The following is a 16,032-nucleotide window of genomic DNA, read 5'->3' as shown; positions in this document are numbered from 1 at the left end:
ACAGATGGCACCCTCATTTCAACAGATGAAACATCTATTCTGTGAATGTCATCTTTGCCAGGTGAAGTGGAATCCCAGGTGTATTACTGGACTTGTCCTTCCACATAGTAGTGTACTGCATCACTGATGAACAAGAAGACTGAGGAAACAGATGCATATTTAATTGAATGATTTATCAACATCCGGGAAAAGACTGACTCCACCATGTCTGAAAAACCAAGAAAGGTAAAAAATTGTGAAACAGGAAAGAGGAGGACAGGTGGATTATGGGAAAAATATAACCTAACCCAGAACATTATTTTTTCCTTAGATATGATAAAAGTGCATTGCAGATGAATTGCTCACATTGGCTGTATTCAAAAATCAGGAGTGTAATCTAAAAGTAAGAATGAAGTTATTTTCAGCAAAGCTAATTCACACAAAGGGATGAATCCATTAAATAAATTAGGTGGAATTTGGGGTCAAGGAGCTATTTTCGCAATCTTTATGTCAAATGTTTGAGTTGGCTGAAGATGTGAATGGAATACAGTCTGGAGGGTAAAGCAAAGGACTAGGACTTGGGGACTTTGGTTCAACTCCAGTCCCTGGGATAGGCTTCCTGTGTTGTCTTTGACAAGTCACTCTGCCACATCTTTGTGCCTCAGATTTGTTATTTATACGTTGGGGATAATAAAATTGCTCTACTCCACCTGCGTGCTAAGCTGAATTAATTAAAGTTTGTAAAGAGCCTTGAATTCTTCAAATAGAAGACACCACAGAAGTTATTCATAACACAAAGAACAAATATTATTGTGCTTTCATGAACAGAGATCGTCTCTGAATCACAGGATTTAACAGCAAAAAGCAGCTATTTAAGAAACAAGTACTGAATATAGGGAAAGAAAGATGATTTAAACTTAAGTGTAAAACTGCATTCTTCCTTTCCTTCTCTTTACCCTCTTCTGGGGCTGAGTAAGCTATTTAAGTGAACTGCAGTGCTTCACCTTTTCTCTTCTCCCCTGAGACTAGTTGCGCCGTTGCAGTTGTAAGGGGACTGTTGCCCCCTTGCTAACATTCAGTGGGGGTGTTTTAGTTGCTAGCTCCCGGTACTAAAAAGGGGGAAGGGTCGATGGGGAATCAGGACCCTGAGACTGACAGCCCACAGGAACAATGGGGAGTGGCCAATGCTCCAGGTCAGTCTGAATGACAGGGCGGGCAGGCTAATCAGGGAGTCAGGAGGCCAGGGAAGTCCCATCCTCCTCCGTGTGAGCTGGAATTGCCTGGGTCAGACAGAGTGGGGCCGAACTAAGGAGAAAGCAGGGGCCCAAGCTAAGCTGGGGAGCAGAGCTGTGCCAGATCCAGAGGGACCAGAAAAGCAGCCCAGAGAGAGCAGACCCTGTCCTGGGAGTAGAGCTGCAGCCCGAAAGCTAGAGGCACAGCCCAGAGAGGGCAGACTTGCCCTGGGAGCAGAGCTGCAGAAACCAGAGCCAGAGGGGCCAGAAAAGCAGCCCACGAAGCAGGTCAGTGCTGGGAGCAGAGTCACAGAAGCAGCCTGCAGAACAGACCTGTCCTGGGAGCAGAGTTGTAGCAACCAGAGGCAGAGGGGTCAAAGAAGCAGCCCAGGGAGCTGGAGGCAGAGCAGTGCTGAGACAGAGTGGTGGAGCTGGGGCTGGAGCAGTCCGAAGCTGAGTGCGGTGAGCAGCTGGGGAAAGCGAGGTGGACCCTGGGCAGCGGGCCCAGCACAGAGAGATGCCTCAGCCAAGAGGCTCTGCAGGCCAGGCTTGGATCGTAACCCTGACAGGGCGGGGGCGACACTGGGAAGAAAGGTCCTACCACTTAGAGCCTGAGAGCGTGTGGCCACCAACATAGCAAGTGTCCAACCCACAGCATCCCTACAGCACAGTCAGGGCCTGAGGAGGCGGCCTGGGACTTACAAGGAACAGACTGTGAACTGCCCTGACATTCCAGAGACACTGTTTGTGAAGTTCCCTGCCACAGCGCAGGTTGATGTGTTTCCTTTAACCTTTCCCATTTTTCCTTATTCTTTTTAAAATTGTTGATTAAATAACTTGCATTTGCTTTGAATTGTATGTAATGGTCAGTGGGTCAGAGAAGTGCCCGGTGCAGAGAGAGTACCCCGGAGTGTGGACACCCTAGCCCCTGTCCTAGGTGACCACAGCAGGGTTGGGGGTCGAGCCCCCCCAGGAATCCTGGGCCCAGCCTTGTTGGGGTTACGAGGACTCTGCCAGACAGGAGAGTGGAATGGGAGTCCTCAAGGGCAGGGAGGCCCCTGGGTAAAGGAAGTGGGAGCGAGGACTCGGATCCTTTCGCTAGCCCACTTCACCGGGGTAGTGCAGAAGCCAGGAAAGTTCCCCACCATAGCAGGACTATTCCCCCACTTACACAGTGAGTGGGATAGATGTAACCAGTGCCCTACGGCTGAGCATTTCCACTGCCTGTGATGCTGCTGTTCAAGGACCTGCCCAATTAAAAGATTTTTTTTTTTAAATTAAGGAAACTTTTCTCGCAAGTTTCTCTTGTCCTTGCTTACATTGCCTGGCAGCCATTACCATTTCCAGATATCTGTTCTGCTGCAGTTAAGAGCATTGCTTACTTCTGATTCTTCTGGCCTTCTTGTCAACCTGGAATGGCCATAAGAAGTAATATGGAGGCTAGTGCTGAAATGAAATGGTCACACTGTCAGTCAGTACAACATATAACTCAAAAGGAAGCATAAACCCATTTTACAACTTTATTTTCCCAGTTCAAATTACTGATGGTAGCAGATTATGATATGGAGGGAAATCTAGACTGGAATGCAGTCCCAGTATGGGACAAATAAATACCTTCATAGGGGCTAGTACAGAGGGGGCAAACTATGGCCCGGGGGCCACATCCAGCCCGCAGGACTGTCCTGCCGGGCCCTTGAGCTCCCGGCCAGGGAGGCTGTACTGTCTCCTCCGCAGCCTCAGCTCACCATGCCGCTGGTGCTCTGGGTGGCGGGGCTGCGAGCTCCTGCCGGGCAGCACAGCTGGCTCTGGCCAGGAGGCGCAGCTGCCAGACATGCTGCTCTGAGCCTCATGGTAAGGAGACGGGGGGGTTGGATAAGGGGCAGGAGGTCCTGGGGGGCAGTCAGAGGACAGGGAGCAGGGGGCAGTTGGATGGGGTGGAGGTTCTGGGGGGGGTGGTCAGGAGACGGGGAACAGGGGGGTTGGATAGGTGTGGGAGTCCCAGGGGGCCTGTCGGGGCGGGGCTGTGGATAGGGTTGGGACAGACAGGGAGCAGGGGGGGTTGGATAGGGGGTGGGGTCCTAGGAGGGGGCGGGGTCCTGGGAGGGGGCGGTCAGGGGACAAGGAGCAGAGGGGGTTGGATGGGTCGGGGGTTCTGAGGGGGGCAGTCAGGGGCGGGAAGTGGGAGGAGGCGGATAGGGAGCGGGGGCCAGGCTGTTTAGGGAGGCACAGCCTTCCCTACCTGGCCCTCCATACAGTTTTGGAACCACGATGTGGCCCTCAGGCCAAAAAGTTTGCCCACCCCTGGGCAAGTACTTTCACCAGTGGACTAAGTCTAGAACAGTGATACTGACACTCGTTAATGTGTCTCCTGCGGCTCTTTGCAGCACATAATATTAAAATACTGTGTGATTTAATTATTAACCAATCTAAGTTATTAACTAGTCAAGATGCTTTTTCTATGTTATTAACTAACTGAAGTTGATAAAATAATACCTGATTAGTCATTTTGCTGTAAGAATATATACAATAAATATAACTATAAACTAAATATTTTCCCTGTCATACTGTTTAAATATGAATATATAGTATTATAGTAAATGAAACAATGAATTCATACTACTGTGGCTCTTTTAGATAACATTGATCGCTAATTTTGTTCCTGAACCACTGAGGTCTGGGTATTACTGGTTTAGAGGATCTTGCACTTATGCATTATAATCTTATCAAACATTGGCATTTATAGTTGATAGAAACCATAACAAGTCAGCACCTTGAATACTTGAGAGGGATTTTCTCATAACTGATTTAGGGCAGTGCTGAGTGCTTTTGAAAATCCCACTGTTAGTTTATAACTTGAGACAGTGATGCCCATATACCAGGGGTGGCCAAACTTGCTGAGCCTCTGAGCCACATACAATAATCTTCATAACCTCCAGGGCTGGACATGCCTGCTGGGGCTCAGGACTGCCCCACGAGACTGAAGCCCCAAGCCCCACCACCCCACTGCAGAGCAGAAGCCGTGAGCTCCCGCCTGCCAGTCCGGTAGGCAGAGAATGGGGGGCATGGTGAGCTCCGCGAGCTGCACTTTAATTGTAAAAGAGCCACATGTGGCTCGTGAGCCACAGTTTGGCCACCCCTGCCATATGCCGTTTGACTACTTTTGTACCCTCCCAGTGCTGTTGAAAAATATTTGCTCTGAACTCAGACCATTGCCTTTGAATGTACTGTAGTCCATATAGCAATCTCAAATTCCTATTAGACTGTGCCGCCATGTTGCTTAAAGAAATCCTAGCCAACCGGCAGACCAAATTCTGTGATGAATCCTGGTTCCGTGCAATCTGAGGCACGTTGCTCATACGCTAAGATGAAGCCTGAATTTAGATGTTTCTGACTCCCTTAAAAGAGAGTAGGTTCTTAAATAAGAGATGGGAAAGGTGTGACTTTGGATGCACACATGGTGACATGTATAGAGGCAAATCAAAGGGCTTCAAATTCCCCCAAGCACTTAGAATAAGAAAGGAGTGTACAGTGAAATTATTATTTCCACAGCTGATCTTAAATGTGATAAACAAGGCTGAAACGTTGCAAGTCAAACCAGACTTTACCTCTAAGGATGTTCTTTATCTAAGATCTTTCCAGCAACTAATCTTTCCAATAACTTTAATGATTAGAGAAAGGAAGAAGGAAAAGCTCCATACTAGAGCTGCAGCAGCTGTCGTGCCTTCAGGTCACATTATTGGTTTGTATTGCTTGTCTGGACAGCAGTACAGTAGCTGATTATGTTGCTCTTTTTGCCCTGGGCTCCAAGCATTGAATCCTTCACAGCTAAAAACTCTTTTCTCTTTGAATGAGCACATGGTAGATTGGGCCAATGTATCTAGGAAGTTTTTCCTCTCTAACACTGGACTGTTTACCTTTGTGAGTTATGGAAATCAATTATTACTATTTCACTCTTGTGGCTGTTTTGCCTGAAAACAGTTTAGCAGGTGGGAGTTAGCATCAGAACCTTTGTCTGTTCATTTATATGCTCATCAATTCATACCAAAAGAGTGACAGCAAAACCTTAATGACAACCTCTGCAGTACTAAGGTAGAATAATGTTACTCATGGGGAATGTGTGGCAGCCAGGTGTGCCACTTTCTTGATACAAGAGGGCATGAAGTTGGAGATAATGTTTTGCATTAGAGTGCAGCCTAGGTGAAGGTGTGGTATGTATTGCTTTTTGGTAACTGTTGGAAGTAGAAGTGAATGTTTTGTAAAATGTAAGAGTATGTTATTGACACCATTGTAGATTATTTGAATGCGACAATGAATCGTGAAGACTTCCCTTAACTTCTTCTTTCCATATTTTTATGGTTTTCGGTGAGTGGCGTGTGCCTTGTTATCTTTGTTTGTGTTATTGTAGATGGATGAGATTTCCAAAGAGCCTAAGGGCAAATTTTTGAAATTTTTAATGGGACTTTTGTGACTAAATCACCTGGGTTTCATTGAAAAACCCTCTATATATGGCCAGCATTTTGAAAAATGGATGCTCTTAAATCCATATTGAGATCCCTAAATAAATGGCCTGATTTTCAAACGTATTAGGCAACCAGCAGCACCTGTTGATATTAGCGAGAATTGCTGAGAGCTCGGCACTTTTGAAAAATCAGCCCACTTCTTCAGGCCCTTAAGTATGAATTTAGAAGCCTAATTTTAGGCATGAATTTTTAAAAATCTTGGCTATATACATACCTATATATAGACATATATTGCTGAACATGAGGCTTGTGAAAGCACCACCTAGAGCCAGGCAATGCAGGTGAGTGTCATGGAAGTTTCCTCCACAGAGCTCCATCTCAATCTTGAACTGCAGTACCCCTCCTAGAGTTACTACTGGCCCTTTTCTGAGGAATCATATTGAATTTTGTGGTGGTTTTGTAAGAGGGAAAAACATCCTCTCTGAAGTAATTTGAGGCTTTAGATACAATTTTTGCTGTACACTAAAATTATCCTTAATCTTGGTGGATGAACTGTGAAAAGAGGTTTGTAGCAAATGAACAAAATTCTGCAGTCTGGCAAAAAGATTTAGAAACATCATTCAATTGTGCAAACTATTAAATTGTAATGCCAATAAATGAACACACTGTGGACCAGTTCAGTATCATTCAGATTATTTATTTTCTTAATGTGGACAACCTTTAACTTTGATGGTATAATTAACTTTTTTTTCTTTTAAATTTCTTAGAGCTCTTGGCTGAGAATTCTCACACTAATCTTGGTACATGTGGGGAACAAAGGAAGAGAGGAGATTTTCCATAGTGTGTGTGAATGTGCTTTACAATTCTTGAATGTATATTTACACATTGACTTTACACTGAAATCTGTAAGAAGTCTTTTCTATGGAAGGGGGTTGGGGGGAAAGAATCAAATGACCACAGATTTAGGCCCATTTGATCCATGTGAGATTTTCCAGTATAGTCCCACAGAGCTCGTCTGACATTCAAATATGCCATAATTTCGCTGAAACAGTACTATATCCAGTAGTATTTCTGTATGAGATGAAACCTGGAACTAAGGAATGCATCTCTTCTGTTTCTTTAATTTCACTAAACTGCAAATAATTTAAATTATTAAATTCAAATATCAAGACATTTAGTTATTGTTCATATCGCTCATCTGTTAACCTTCTAATAATACGTCACATTTTTTAAATAAAAAACAACAAAAAAGACTTTAAAGGCTATATAATACACAGTTTCATTGGCTCCGGCTCCCTGGGAAGGCTTTTACGATATCACTGTATTTCCCAGAATTTCTTTGGAGCAATGGAGCAGAATGTCCATTGGCAACTTTCACACTCAGCAATCCAGACACTAAAACGATAGTTTAAAAAATTACCTTGTGATTTTTTAAATTTTTTTGTATGTGTCTGTGTTTAAAAAAAAAGAACACAGCTTTTTTTTGACTTTCAGGGGTTTTTTTTTGTTTGTTTTGTTTTTTTTTGTGAAACACCACAAGACTTGGCAAAAAAAGATGTAAAGAAGACTCTTGATGTATAAAATTCCTCACTGGTAGAAGAAACACTGACCTTGATTTGGCCTAGTTTTAATTAGTTATTTCATTCATCTACTTTTGCTGCATATTTTGAAGCTTTGAAGAAAGGGCTAAAGGTCAGGCTAGAAATCATAGAACAGTTCTGTACCAACAATTCCTTTAACAGGAAAGGTGTCCATGACATAATGAAGCAGAGCAGAAGTGTGTAAATAGTATATGCTGTGAGTTGTGTGCATCTCTTTACATGATGTGTGTGTATATACTGTATGTGTGTGTGTGTGCCAGTATGGTGGATACGTTTTCCTTCTGTACAGCTGTAAGGAAGGCTTTACTGAAATTCTCCTGTTCTGTTGCCTTTAGATTGGAACTAGCTTTTCTCCTAGAAAAAAAAACTGCAAGGCAGGCCCATCTCCCATTCAACAGTTCTGCATCTGCCTCGCAGTAAAATGGATTTTAGGACAGCTGGGTGAAGTATTATTTCTTACACAGAATATGGTAGCTCTGCCATCTGAGGACAATGAAATGAAACAAACAGAATGAGCCAGCGGTGATTGTGGTGATAACATTTCCACATAGTTACACCTCAACTTTTTTTTGGAGCCTTTGCACCCTGCAAAACATGTATTTTTGAAAAAAAATGTTTGTGGCGGGGATAAGAGGGATGTGTGGGGGCTGTGAACATAATTCAGCTTTCCCCCTTCCTCTCTTTGGGCTTCCAAGTACTGCCACATTGTTTCCACCACAAATGGAGGTGGTAAGACCCTTTTGTGTCACCTCAGGAAAACAGACTGAGGCCCATAGATTTTTAGCAGAGGCCAATATATTTGAGATTGTTCTGAATGATGACATCTGTCACCGCATCAAAGACAAATTGGATATTACTGGTATCAGTGGCACAGGTGAAGTGCGAATAAATCTCCTTGGTCTCCTTGTTGCGATTCAAGTCCTCAAATTGGCGTTGGATGTAGACTGCTGCCTCCTCGTAAGTGTTTTGGCCCTTGTACTCAGGAAAGCAGACTGTTAGCGGGATGCGTCGGATTTTTTCTGCCAGAAGATCTTTCTTATTCAGAAAGAGGATGAGGGAAGTGTTGATAAACCAGTTGTTGTTGCAAATGGAGTCAAAGAGACGCAGACTCTCTGCCATCCGACTCTGCAAGGAAGGAACCAACAATGTCAGCAACAGTTTGTGAACACAACTATATAAAATACATAGAAATACATAATCACAGCTGTTAGTGAACAACTCCCTTTTGTTTAGAATGTTCTTATCTGTTTCTCATTCCTGCTTCCTGTCTGACTGTACATCTTACCTTAGGATGAATTTTCAGGAACCTTAATTCACTTAAGTTGACATATTACAGTTCACTATAGATTACAGCTTCATTTAGTTTGATTTAATTTTTTTTAATAATCGGTAACTGTGAGGCAAAGTCAGACTGAAGTTTTTAAGAACAGTTGCTGTAGTTCTTCACTGTTTTCCACAATCAGGCTAGCATTACAAACACATTTTTTGGGCTGCAATGACCAACAAGCACATAATTTTACAAAAATAGAAGAGTAGGTTTATGGCCAGAATAAAGCAGTGGAATTCACACCTGTCTGAGTTAGCAGCCAAAGAAAGAACAGCTTATTGTTGTAAAGATAAATTATATGAATCCAAAGAAATTTGGACACTGTTTCTAGATATATTTGAATAAAAAATGTTGAAATGGCTCAAAGAATGCCAGACCTCCATTCCACCAAACCTCTTCTCTTTCCCCCTTTCCACCTGGTCCATTCCTCCCTTCCTCTTCCTATTTATGTATGTCTTCACCTGTTTTGTTACAGGTATCCCCAACCTAACATGTTATATCTATGTAGTATTGTCTGGTCTTGAAGCTTTGACAAGTTGTATATATAAATTATGCAATTTTACTTCATTTTTGAATTGATCCCTTTTTCTCCTGTATTTCCTTTCCCCTTTAATAATAGTAACTTTGGAAAGGTATATATGAAAAAGTGTATTTTCCTCCAGATGGCCAAATCCATTCTCAGACAGAAGGGGGAATTCAAAATGAAGATAGAATTTGGCTAAAAGGGTTTAGTAGACACCTCTGATCTTCCACTTGCCACTCTAAACTAATAAGTACCATTGACAACACATTGGAGTGACTGACAGGAACCGTTTATTTTGGAAATACCAATTGAGTCATCATCATCAGCGATCCCTCGATTCAAGGATGATCTCTACCACAGATTTACTGTGGGTCCTGAGATGTCTCAGGAGTCCGATCCTGGAACCACAGATCCACCCGCAGTAAGTATAGACATTTCCTGGCAGGTCAGATGCCTGCTGGGAAAAAGTTCTTTCTTTTTCCTTCCTTTTCAGCTTTGAGGGCAAGGTGCTTTTCCTCAAAGCGAGCTACTGCCTGATGGAGGATGTGGCACATTGAGGTCAGTTGATGGCTTGTTCCTCCCACCTTGTGATGTCCATCCACATCAGTTTTCTTGAAATACGCTTTCAGTGTGCCTTTGTAGCGTTTCCTCTGACTACCACGGGATCTCTGAGCATGGGTGAGCTGAGACTAGAGGACTTGTTTTGGGAGGCGAAAGTCTAGCATCCACACACAATGTTCAGCCCAGTGAAGTTGCTGAATGAGGATCATTGTTTCAATGCTGGTGACATTGACTTCAGTGAGGAGGCTGGCGTTAGTGCAGCGATCTTTCCATTTGATGTGAAGGATCTTCCGGAGGCATCAGTGGTGCTGGAACACTTTTACTAGTGGGGGTGCTAAAAGCCAGCCCCCTTACCCCTGTCCATCCATCCCCGCAAGCTGGGGCCAGGAGCAGGGCCATGTCTACAGGAGGGGGAAACCCAGACAGAGGTAAGGGGGCCAAGGTTGGGGGTGGGTGCAGGGCCAGCAGCTGGGACCCCACGTGTGGGGCCGGGAGCAGAGCCCGAGGTGCGGGGCGGAAGCTGGGAACCTGTGTGCAGAGCCGGGGCGGAGCCCCCGGCATGAGGGCAGCAGCCAGGACCCCATGTTGGGAGCCAGAAGCAGAGCCCCAGGCATGGGGCTGGGACCCCGCATGTGGGCCTGGGAGCAGAGCCCTTTGTAAAATATGGGGGTGCTGCAGCACCCCCCATACGCATAGTTCCTGCACCTATGGGAAGCATCGTTGGTGGTACCTTTCCAGACTCTTGAAGTGCTGTCGATAGGTCACCCAGGTTTTGCATCCATAAAGGAATGTTTGAATAATAATTGTCTTATAGACCTGGATCTTGGTGTCCTGCCATAGGTCATGGTCTGTGAAAACGCATCAGAGCAATTTTGCAAAGGAAGCACTTGCGCACTAGATCCTGTGCTGGATCTCACTGTCAATTTTTGCATTTTGAGAAAGTTGGCTACCGAGGTAGCAAAAGTGCTCGACTGTCTCCAAAGTCTGTCCCTCGATAGTGATTTGTGGTGAGTCATGTGCAAGGCATGAAGAAGGCTGACAGAGCACTTTAGTGTTCTCAGTATTGAGTGAGAGTCCTAGGCTTTGGTAAGCTTGTGCAAAAAAATCCAGTGTGGACTGAAGATCGTTCGCAGTGTGTGCGAGGATAGCAGAGTCATCAGCATACTGAAGATCAGTAATGGACACCTTGAGGACTTTAGGCTTTGAGCGGAGATGTCAAAGATTAAAAAGCCTTCCATCCATTCTGTATTGAATGTCAACTCCATTGGGGAGGCAGTCTTTAACTAGCACTAAAATGACTGCTAAATAGATGGAGAACAGGGTTGGGGCAATAATGCATCCTTGCTTAACCCCAGTTTTGATGATGAAAGGGTCAGTCTCAAGGCCATGACAGAGAACAGTGGCATTCATCTGATCATGGAGAAGCCTTAGGACCTTAATAAATTTTGGAGGGCAGCCAAATCTGGCCAGCACCTTCCATAGGGCTTCGCGATTGACTGAGTCGAAGGCCTTTGTCAAATCAATGAAGGCCATGTACAGGCCCTGATTTTGCTCCCGAGACTTTTCCTGGATTTGGCTGGCAATGAAGATCATGACAGTTGTCCCGTGGGTTGGTCTAAAACTGCACTGAGATTCTGACAATATTTTCTCAGCAAGGGAAGTAATTGGTTTAAGAGGATACAGGCAAACATTTTCCCTGCTGTAGATAGCCAGGCAATGCCTCAATAATTTCCACACTTCGACTTATCTCCTTTCTTAAAGATTGTAACAATGTTGGCATTTCTCAAGTCTTCTGGAATCTTCTCATTATACCAGATATGAAGAAAAAGTTTGTGGAGCTTACTTACCAGTTCTTTACCTCAAAACTTATAGACTTCAGCTGGCATGCCAGCTGCTGCCTTATTGTTCTTGGTTTGCATAATGGCTTGTGTTGCTTCTTCCAGGACAAGGAGGTCAGCAAGAGATTGTCTTTCATGTCACTGAGGTATAGATTCAATAGTGGCATCAGAGACAGTTGACTCATGGTTCAAGAGTAACTCAAAATGCTCCTTCCATCTGGCTTTGGATGTCCTTAAAATATGTCAACCCATCTTGGGCTCAGAGTGGTGTGGGACTATGGGAGCGGGGACCATAAATGGTCCTTACTGCCGGAAAAAGGCTCCTTATGTCATGTTTATCAGCAAAAAGCTCAATCTCCTTGGCTTTTTCTCACTACCATTTATTTTTGATGTCATAGATTTTCCTTTGGGCTTCAGCCTTGAGTTGCTTGTATGACTCTTTCTTCTGCTGGTGTAATATGTCATTTTGCCATAGCAATGAGCTTTTCTTTTCTGGTCGAGCAGACCCTGAATCTCAGCATCATTCTCATCAAATCAATCTTGGTGATGGTGGGTGACATAGCCAATGAACTCAGCATATGCCAAGAGAATGGCAGTCTTTAATCCTTTCCAGAAATTTTCATTATCGTCATCAACTGTAGGCATAGTACTGAACCTCTCTTGGAGACACTGTTGAATTTTCTCCCAAGTCACTATATCTTCAAGGGACTTGATGTTGAATTTGTTTTGTACTGTTTTTGCCTGCTTGCAATGCCATGAGGCGATCTGAAAATTCATGGTAGATCTAACAAGGCAATGGTCTGTCCAACAGTCATCGGTTCCATGCATGGCCCTCATGATGAGGACATCCTTCCGATCTCCAGAAGGTGCCAATGCCTGGAGCGAGGGTGTCTCCAGGTTGTCTTATAAGTCTCACTTTGTCTGAAGAGGATGTTCGTGATGACCAGGCCATGTTCTACATATTTGCTCAGGAGGGGGATGCCATTGGAGTTGGCCTTTCCTACTCCTTCTTTTCCGATAGAGCCATTCCAGAGATCTGATTCATGCCTGACTCTAGCGTTAAAATCTTCGAGGAGCATGATCTTGTCCTCCTTGGGAATGTTGGTCAAGACTCTGTCAAGATCTGTATAGAATTGTTCCTTGATATCCTTGACAGCATTGAGTGTTGGGGCATATGCACTGATGACAGCAGTAGACTGGTTATTGCTGAACTTAAGACGAAGAATCACATGACATTCATTGATTCCTACAGGAAATTCTGTAAACTGACTGACAAACTTATTCCTAATTGCAATACTGACACCATAAATGCACCTGCGCCTTTGCAGATTTCCCTTTCCAGAAAAAGGTGTAGCCTCCACCTTCTTCTCTCAGTTGATCTTCATCTGGGCACCTTGTCTCACTAAGGGGAGCGACGTCGATGTTATATCTTGCAAGCTCCCTGGCAACGATAGCAGTTCTTTTTTCCAGCCATACATTATATTTGTTATACATCACGGTGCGAACATGGCATCTAGCAAAAGTCACTGTCTTTTTATAGCTTTGACAGCAGGCAGAGTGATCCCACTGGACGCGGTAACCCAGCCAGGAGTGGGTGAGACAGCCTAGGTTTTGGGCACCTTTTCTAGCCCTCTCCCCATGTGGGGTGAGCAGAGGGAATCCTAAAGAGGACTGCTCAGTTGTGATAGTAGCTGCCAAATTGCACCCCGTCTCAGTCCAGGTGCCAGACGACCATATAACTACCACCACCTACATGCAGATTCGTGGCTAGGGAGTGCCAGATTCACTAATCCTGTCCCTATCACCCCTAGTCTGTTGCCACACAACTTGCAAGGCTGGAAAGATGTTATTTCCCATTGGTGAAGCCTGCACATGATTTCTTTTAACATGGGGAAGCTGGTGCGCTTACAGCAACCACACAATCATGACAAGTTGGAGGTCTCGGGCCCAGTGGCAGGGAAAGTCTGCAACAATTGGATATCTCCAAGTTGCTGCAGCCTTCATCCACTTTCACAGCTGTTAAGATCTGAAGATCCTTTTCCACCTGATCCACTGTTGAGGACTTGGGGGATTGGACCATGCTTTGTCTGGACCTCCCCTCAGACCTCTTTGCCTTGGGAGACCCTACCAGGAGCACGAAGCTCCCGACAGCATAGTTCTCCGATCATTGGAACAGGCAAGCCCCTTCAGCACAAGAAGGTAACAGTCCCCAAAGAGGACCTAAGAAAACTAACGTTGGATTGAAACATCTGTTAGAAATTGTGGGCCATATTTTACCCTTCTTCTGCACACTGTTCTCCCACATATTGTTGCTTTGAAAAATAAAGGCTGTTTATATGGGGACATCATAGAAAATTAATATGAATTAACTAAAGATCTGTATTTTAAGTGGATTAGTTAAACCACATTAAACTGTGGTGTGAAAACCCTCATTTCGAATTAAAGTTGCCTTAATTTGATTTAGTTTAATTAACTTCGGAATACAGGGGTTTAACTAATCCACATGAGGATGTCCCCCTGTAGATAAATGGCAGATGTAGCTGTCCATGGTGCCAATTGCTATTGGAAAGTTGAGTGCCAGAAAGGACCTTCTCCTTTGTAACTTACGTTTTTTTGTGCAGAGAAGAAAATTGTTCCAGCAGCTGTCAATATTTCAACTAAATATTGTCCAAAAAGAAGACAGAAAGAAGTCTCATGCTTACAGATATTTACACTAAAGGAAATTTCTTTCCAACACGTTGCAGATTAGGTACTAATTCCTGTAAAAAGTTTTATTGGGATTCCAATCTCAAAATTTTAGTCGGCTCTTTTGGTCTTAAAAGTTCAATGTTTTTTATTCAACATCAAAAGCCTTCAGATTCCAACTATTATGTGTGTATCACCACCACACTTGATAGTGACACACCATTAAATTTCACATAGTGAGACTCTCAAAATGAAAAAATACTGTCTAAAACTGTTTGCTGAGATTTCAAAATCGTAAGATCAGACAAGAATTTATAAAAGATTTCAAGTTTACAGTCAAGTTCTCTTTATATGTGTTGAGGAATTTTAAATCATTTTAGAGTTGAAGTGGGCATCACAAATCTTCAAGCATTTGCCCACCTCTGATATTTTCAGTGTTCTCTCTTTAGAAGACAAGAGCCTCTTTTAACAAAGTCATTGTGGTATTGTACAGGCCATCCTTCCCACTTAGAGCTGGTAAAGAAGCACCATCAATTAATCTTAACATATCACCAAGGAGTCATTCCAATCTTTTTCTTATTTTTGAATACTCTTTACTGATATTTCTTAATAGAAATAATGACAGAGCAAAGAAAGAAAATGGATACACAAAGGCAGAGGTGTTTTTCCAGCCATATAATATCATGATAATAATAGAAGAGATAGATAAGAATTGGATACAGGAATCCGCACTAGAATCCCCACATATGACAATATTTCTCAACTAACCCAGTAACTTAATTTCAGTCAATACTAGATTAGTCATGTATAATCCTACCGAAAAAACCCCAATCCTTAGATATCCCAAAAATCCTTCTTCCTCCCTCAAGTTTAAAATAGAAAATCCTCATATCATTAAAAGGGAAGATGAAGAATTACAATTCAAAACCCCATTTTACAAGATCTCAAATTATTGTAATTTAGATAAGAAAGTGCTTTGTGTTAAGACTTGAAAACATCCCAAGAATCCTAAGTATTTTGTATCTTATTAGACTTATAACTGCTGTGAAATGTTCAAGAAAGTGTGGACAGCGCCACAGCAATATGTGATTTCATTCTGAACAACTGGAAAGGTGTTAAGTATTTCCTTTCAGAGCAGTTCACTGTATATGTACCCATGACCCGTGTAAAGTGAACTGAAGTCAATAACTCTCAGTAGCCCTTCTATTTATTTAAGCAGTGATATGTTCCTATCCAAATCTTATGCCCAATTTACGACCAGAGCTTTGTGTCAAGATGTGGTTAATAAATTATTTGGCTTCAAAGAAGGAAACATCTTGGTGACATTTTCCAACCCCAGGAATAGTTTGGGTTTGGCAGGTAGTGGATATTTTTGTCCAAAGTCCCTTAAAGAACTTGGCCTCCAGATAGTCAAATTCCAAGGCTGAGTGTCATATCATACTTTTGTCCAGAGCATTTAGTTGGTAGTCCTTGTAAGGGTGGATCTGGTGTAAAAATATGCTAGAATGGATTGGAGAAGACAGGACATGTTGTGTGTATGCTTAGTGGCAATCACTGTGTAAGTATGTGTGAGAGGGGAGGATGCCTCAAGTGTCTTCTCATTGTCTCCCTTGGCTACCAGAATTTTATTCTCTAGTGATGTCACACACAAGTTGAGGGGTAGGGAGTAGTAATAGGAGGTCTCTGGTAGTGATGGAGTAGAGAAAGTCTGAGAGTTTCTTCCACAGGAGAGGGGAGAAATGTCTTCTGCTGAGCTCCTCTGCTGGTGATTACAGGTATTCACAACAGGAGGCAGCTGAACAGATCTGAGAACTTGTTCCTCAAAG

General features: G+C 43.4%; 2 protein-coding genes across 2 annotated transcripts in view; one reads left to right on the top strand and one right to left on the bottom strand.

Annotated features, from left to right (window-relative positions):
- Window positions 1-16,032, top strand: part of RSPH14 (radial spoke head 14 homolog) — a 208,494-nt gene that overhangs the window by 25,139 nt on the left and 167,323 nt on the right. The gene's annotated exons all lie outside the window — the stretch shown is intronic.
- The window catches only part of GNAZ (G protein subunit alpha z), a 141,918-nt gene continuing 132,105 nt past the window's right edge, over window positions 6,220-16,032 (bottom strand). Inside the window, exon 3 of the mRNA XM_074973314.1 lies at window positions 6,220-8,397. Coding sequence (XP_074829415.1) covers window positions 8,053-8,397 — 345 coding nt within the window. The 3' untranslated portion in view covers window positions 6,220-8,052. The remainder of the gene's footprint in view (window positions 8,398-16,032) is intronic.

This window comes from Natator depressus, chromosome 15 (genome assembly GCF_965152275.1).
Source record: "Natator depressus isolate rNatDep1 chromosome 15, rNatDep2.hap1, whole genome shotgun sequence".
Lineage (NCBI taxonomy): Eukaryota > Metazoa > Chordata > Testudines > Cheloniidae > Natator > Natator depressus.
This window is presented reverse-complemented; position numbering and strand designations above follow the sequence as displayed.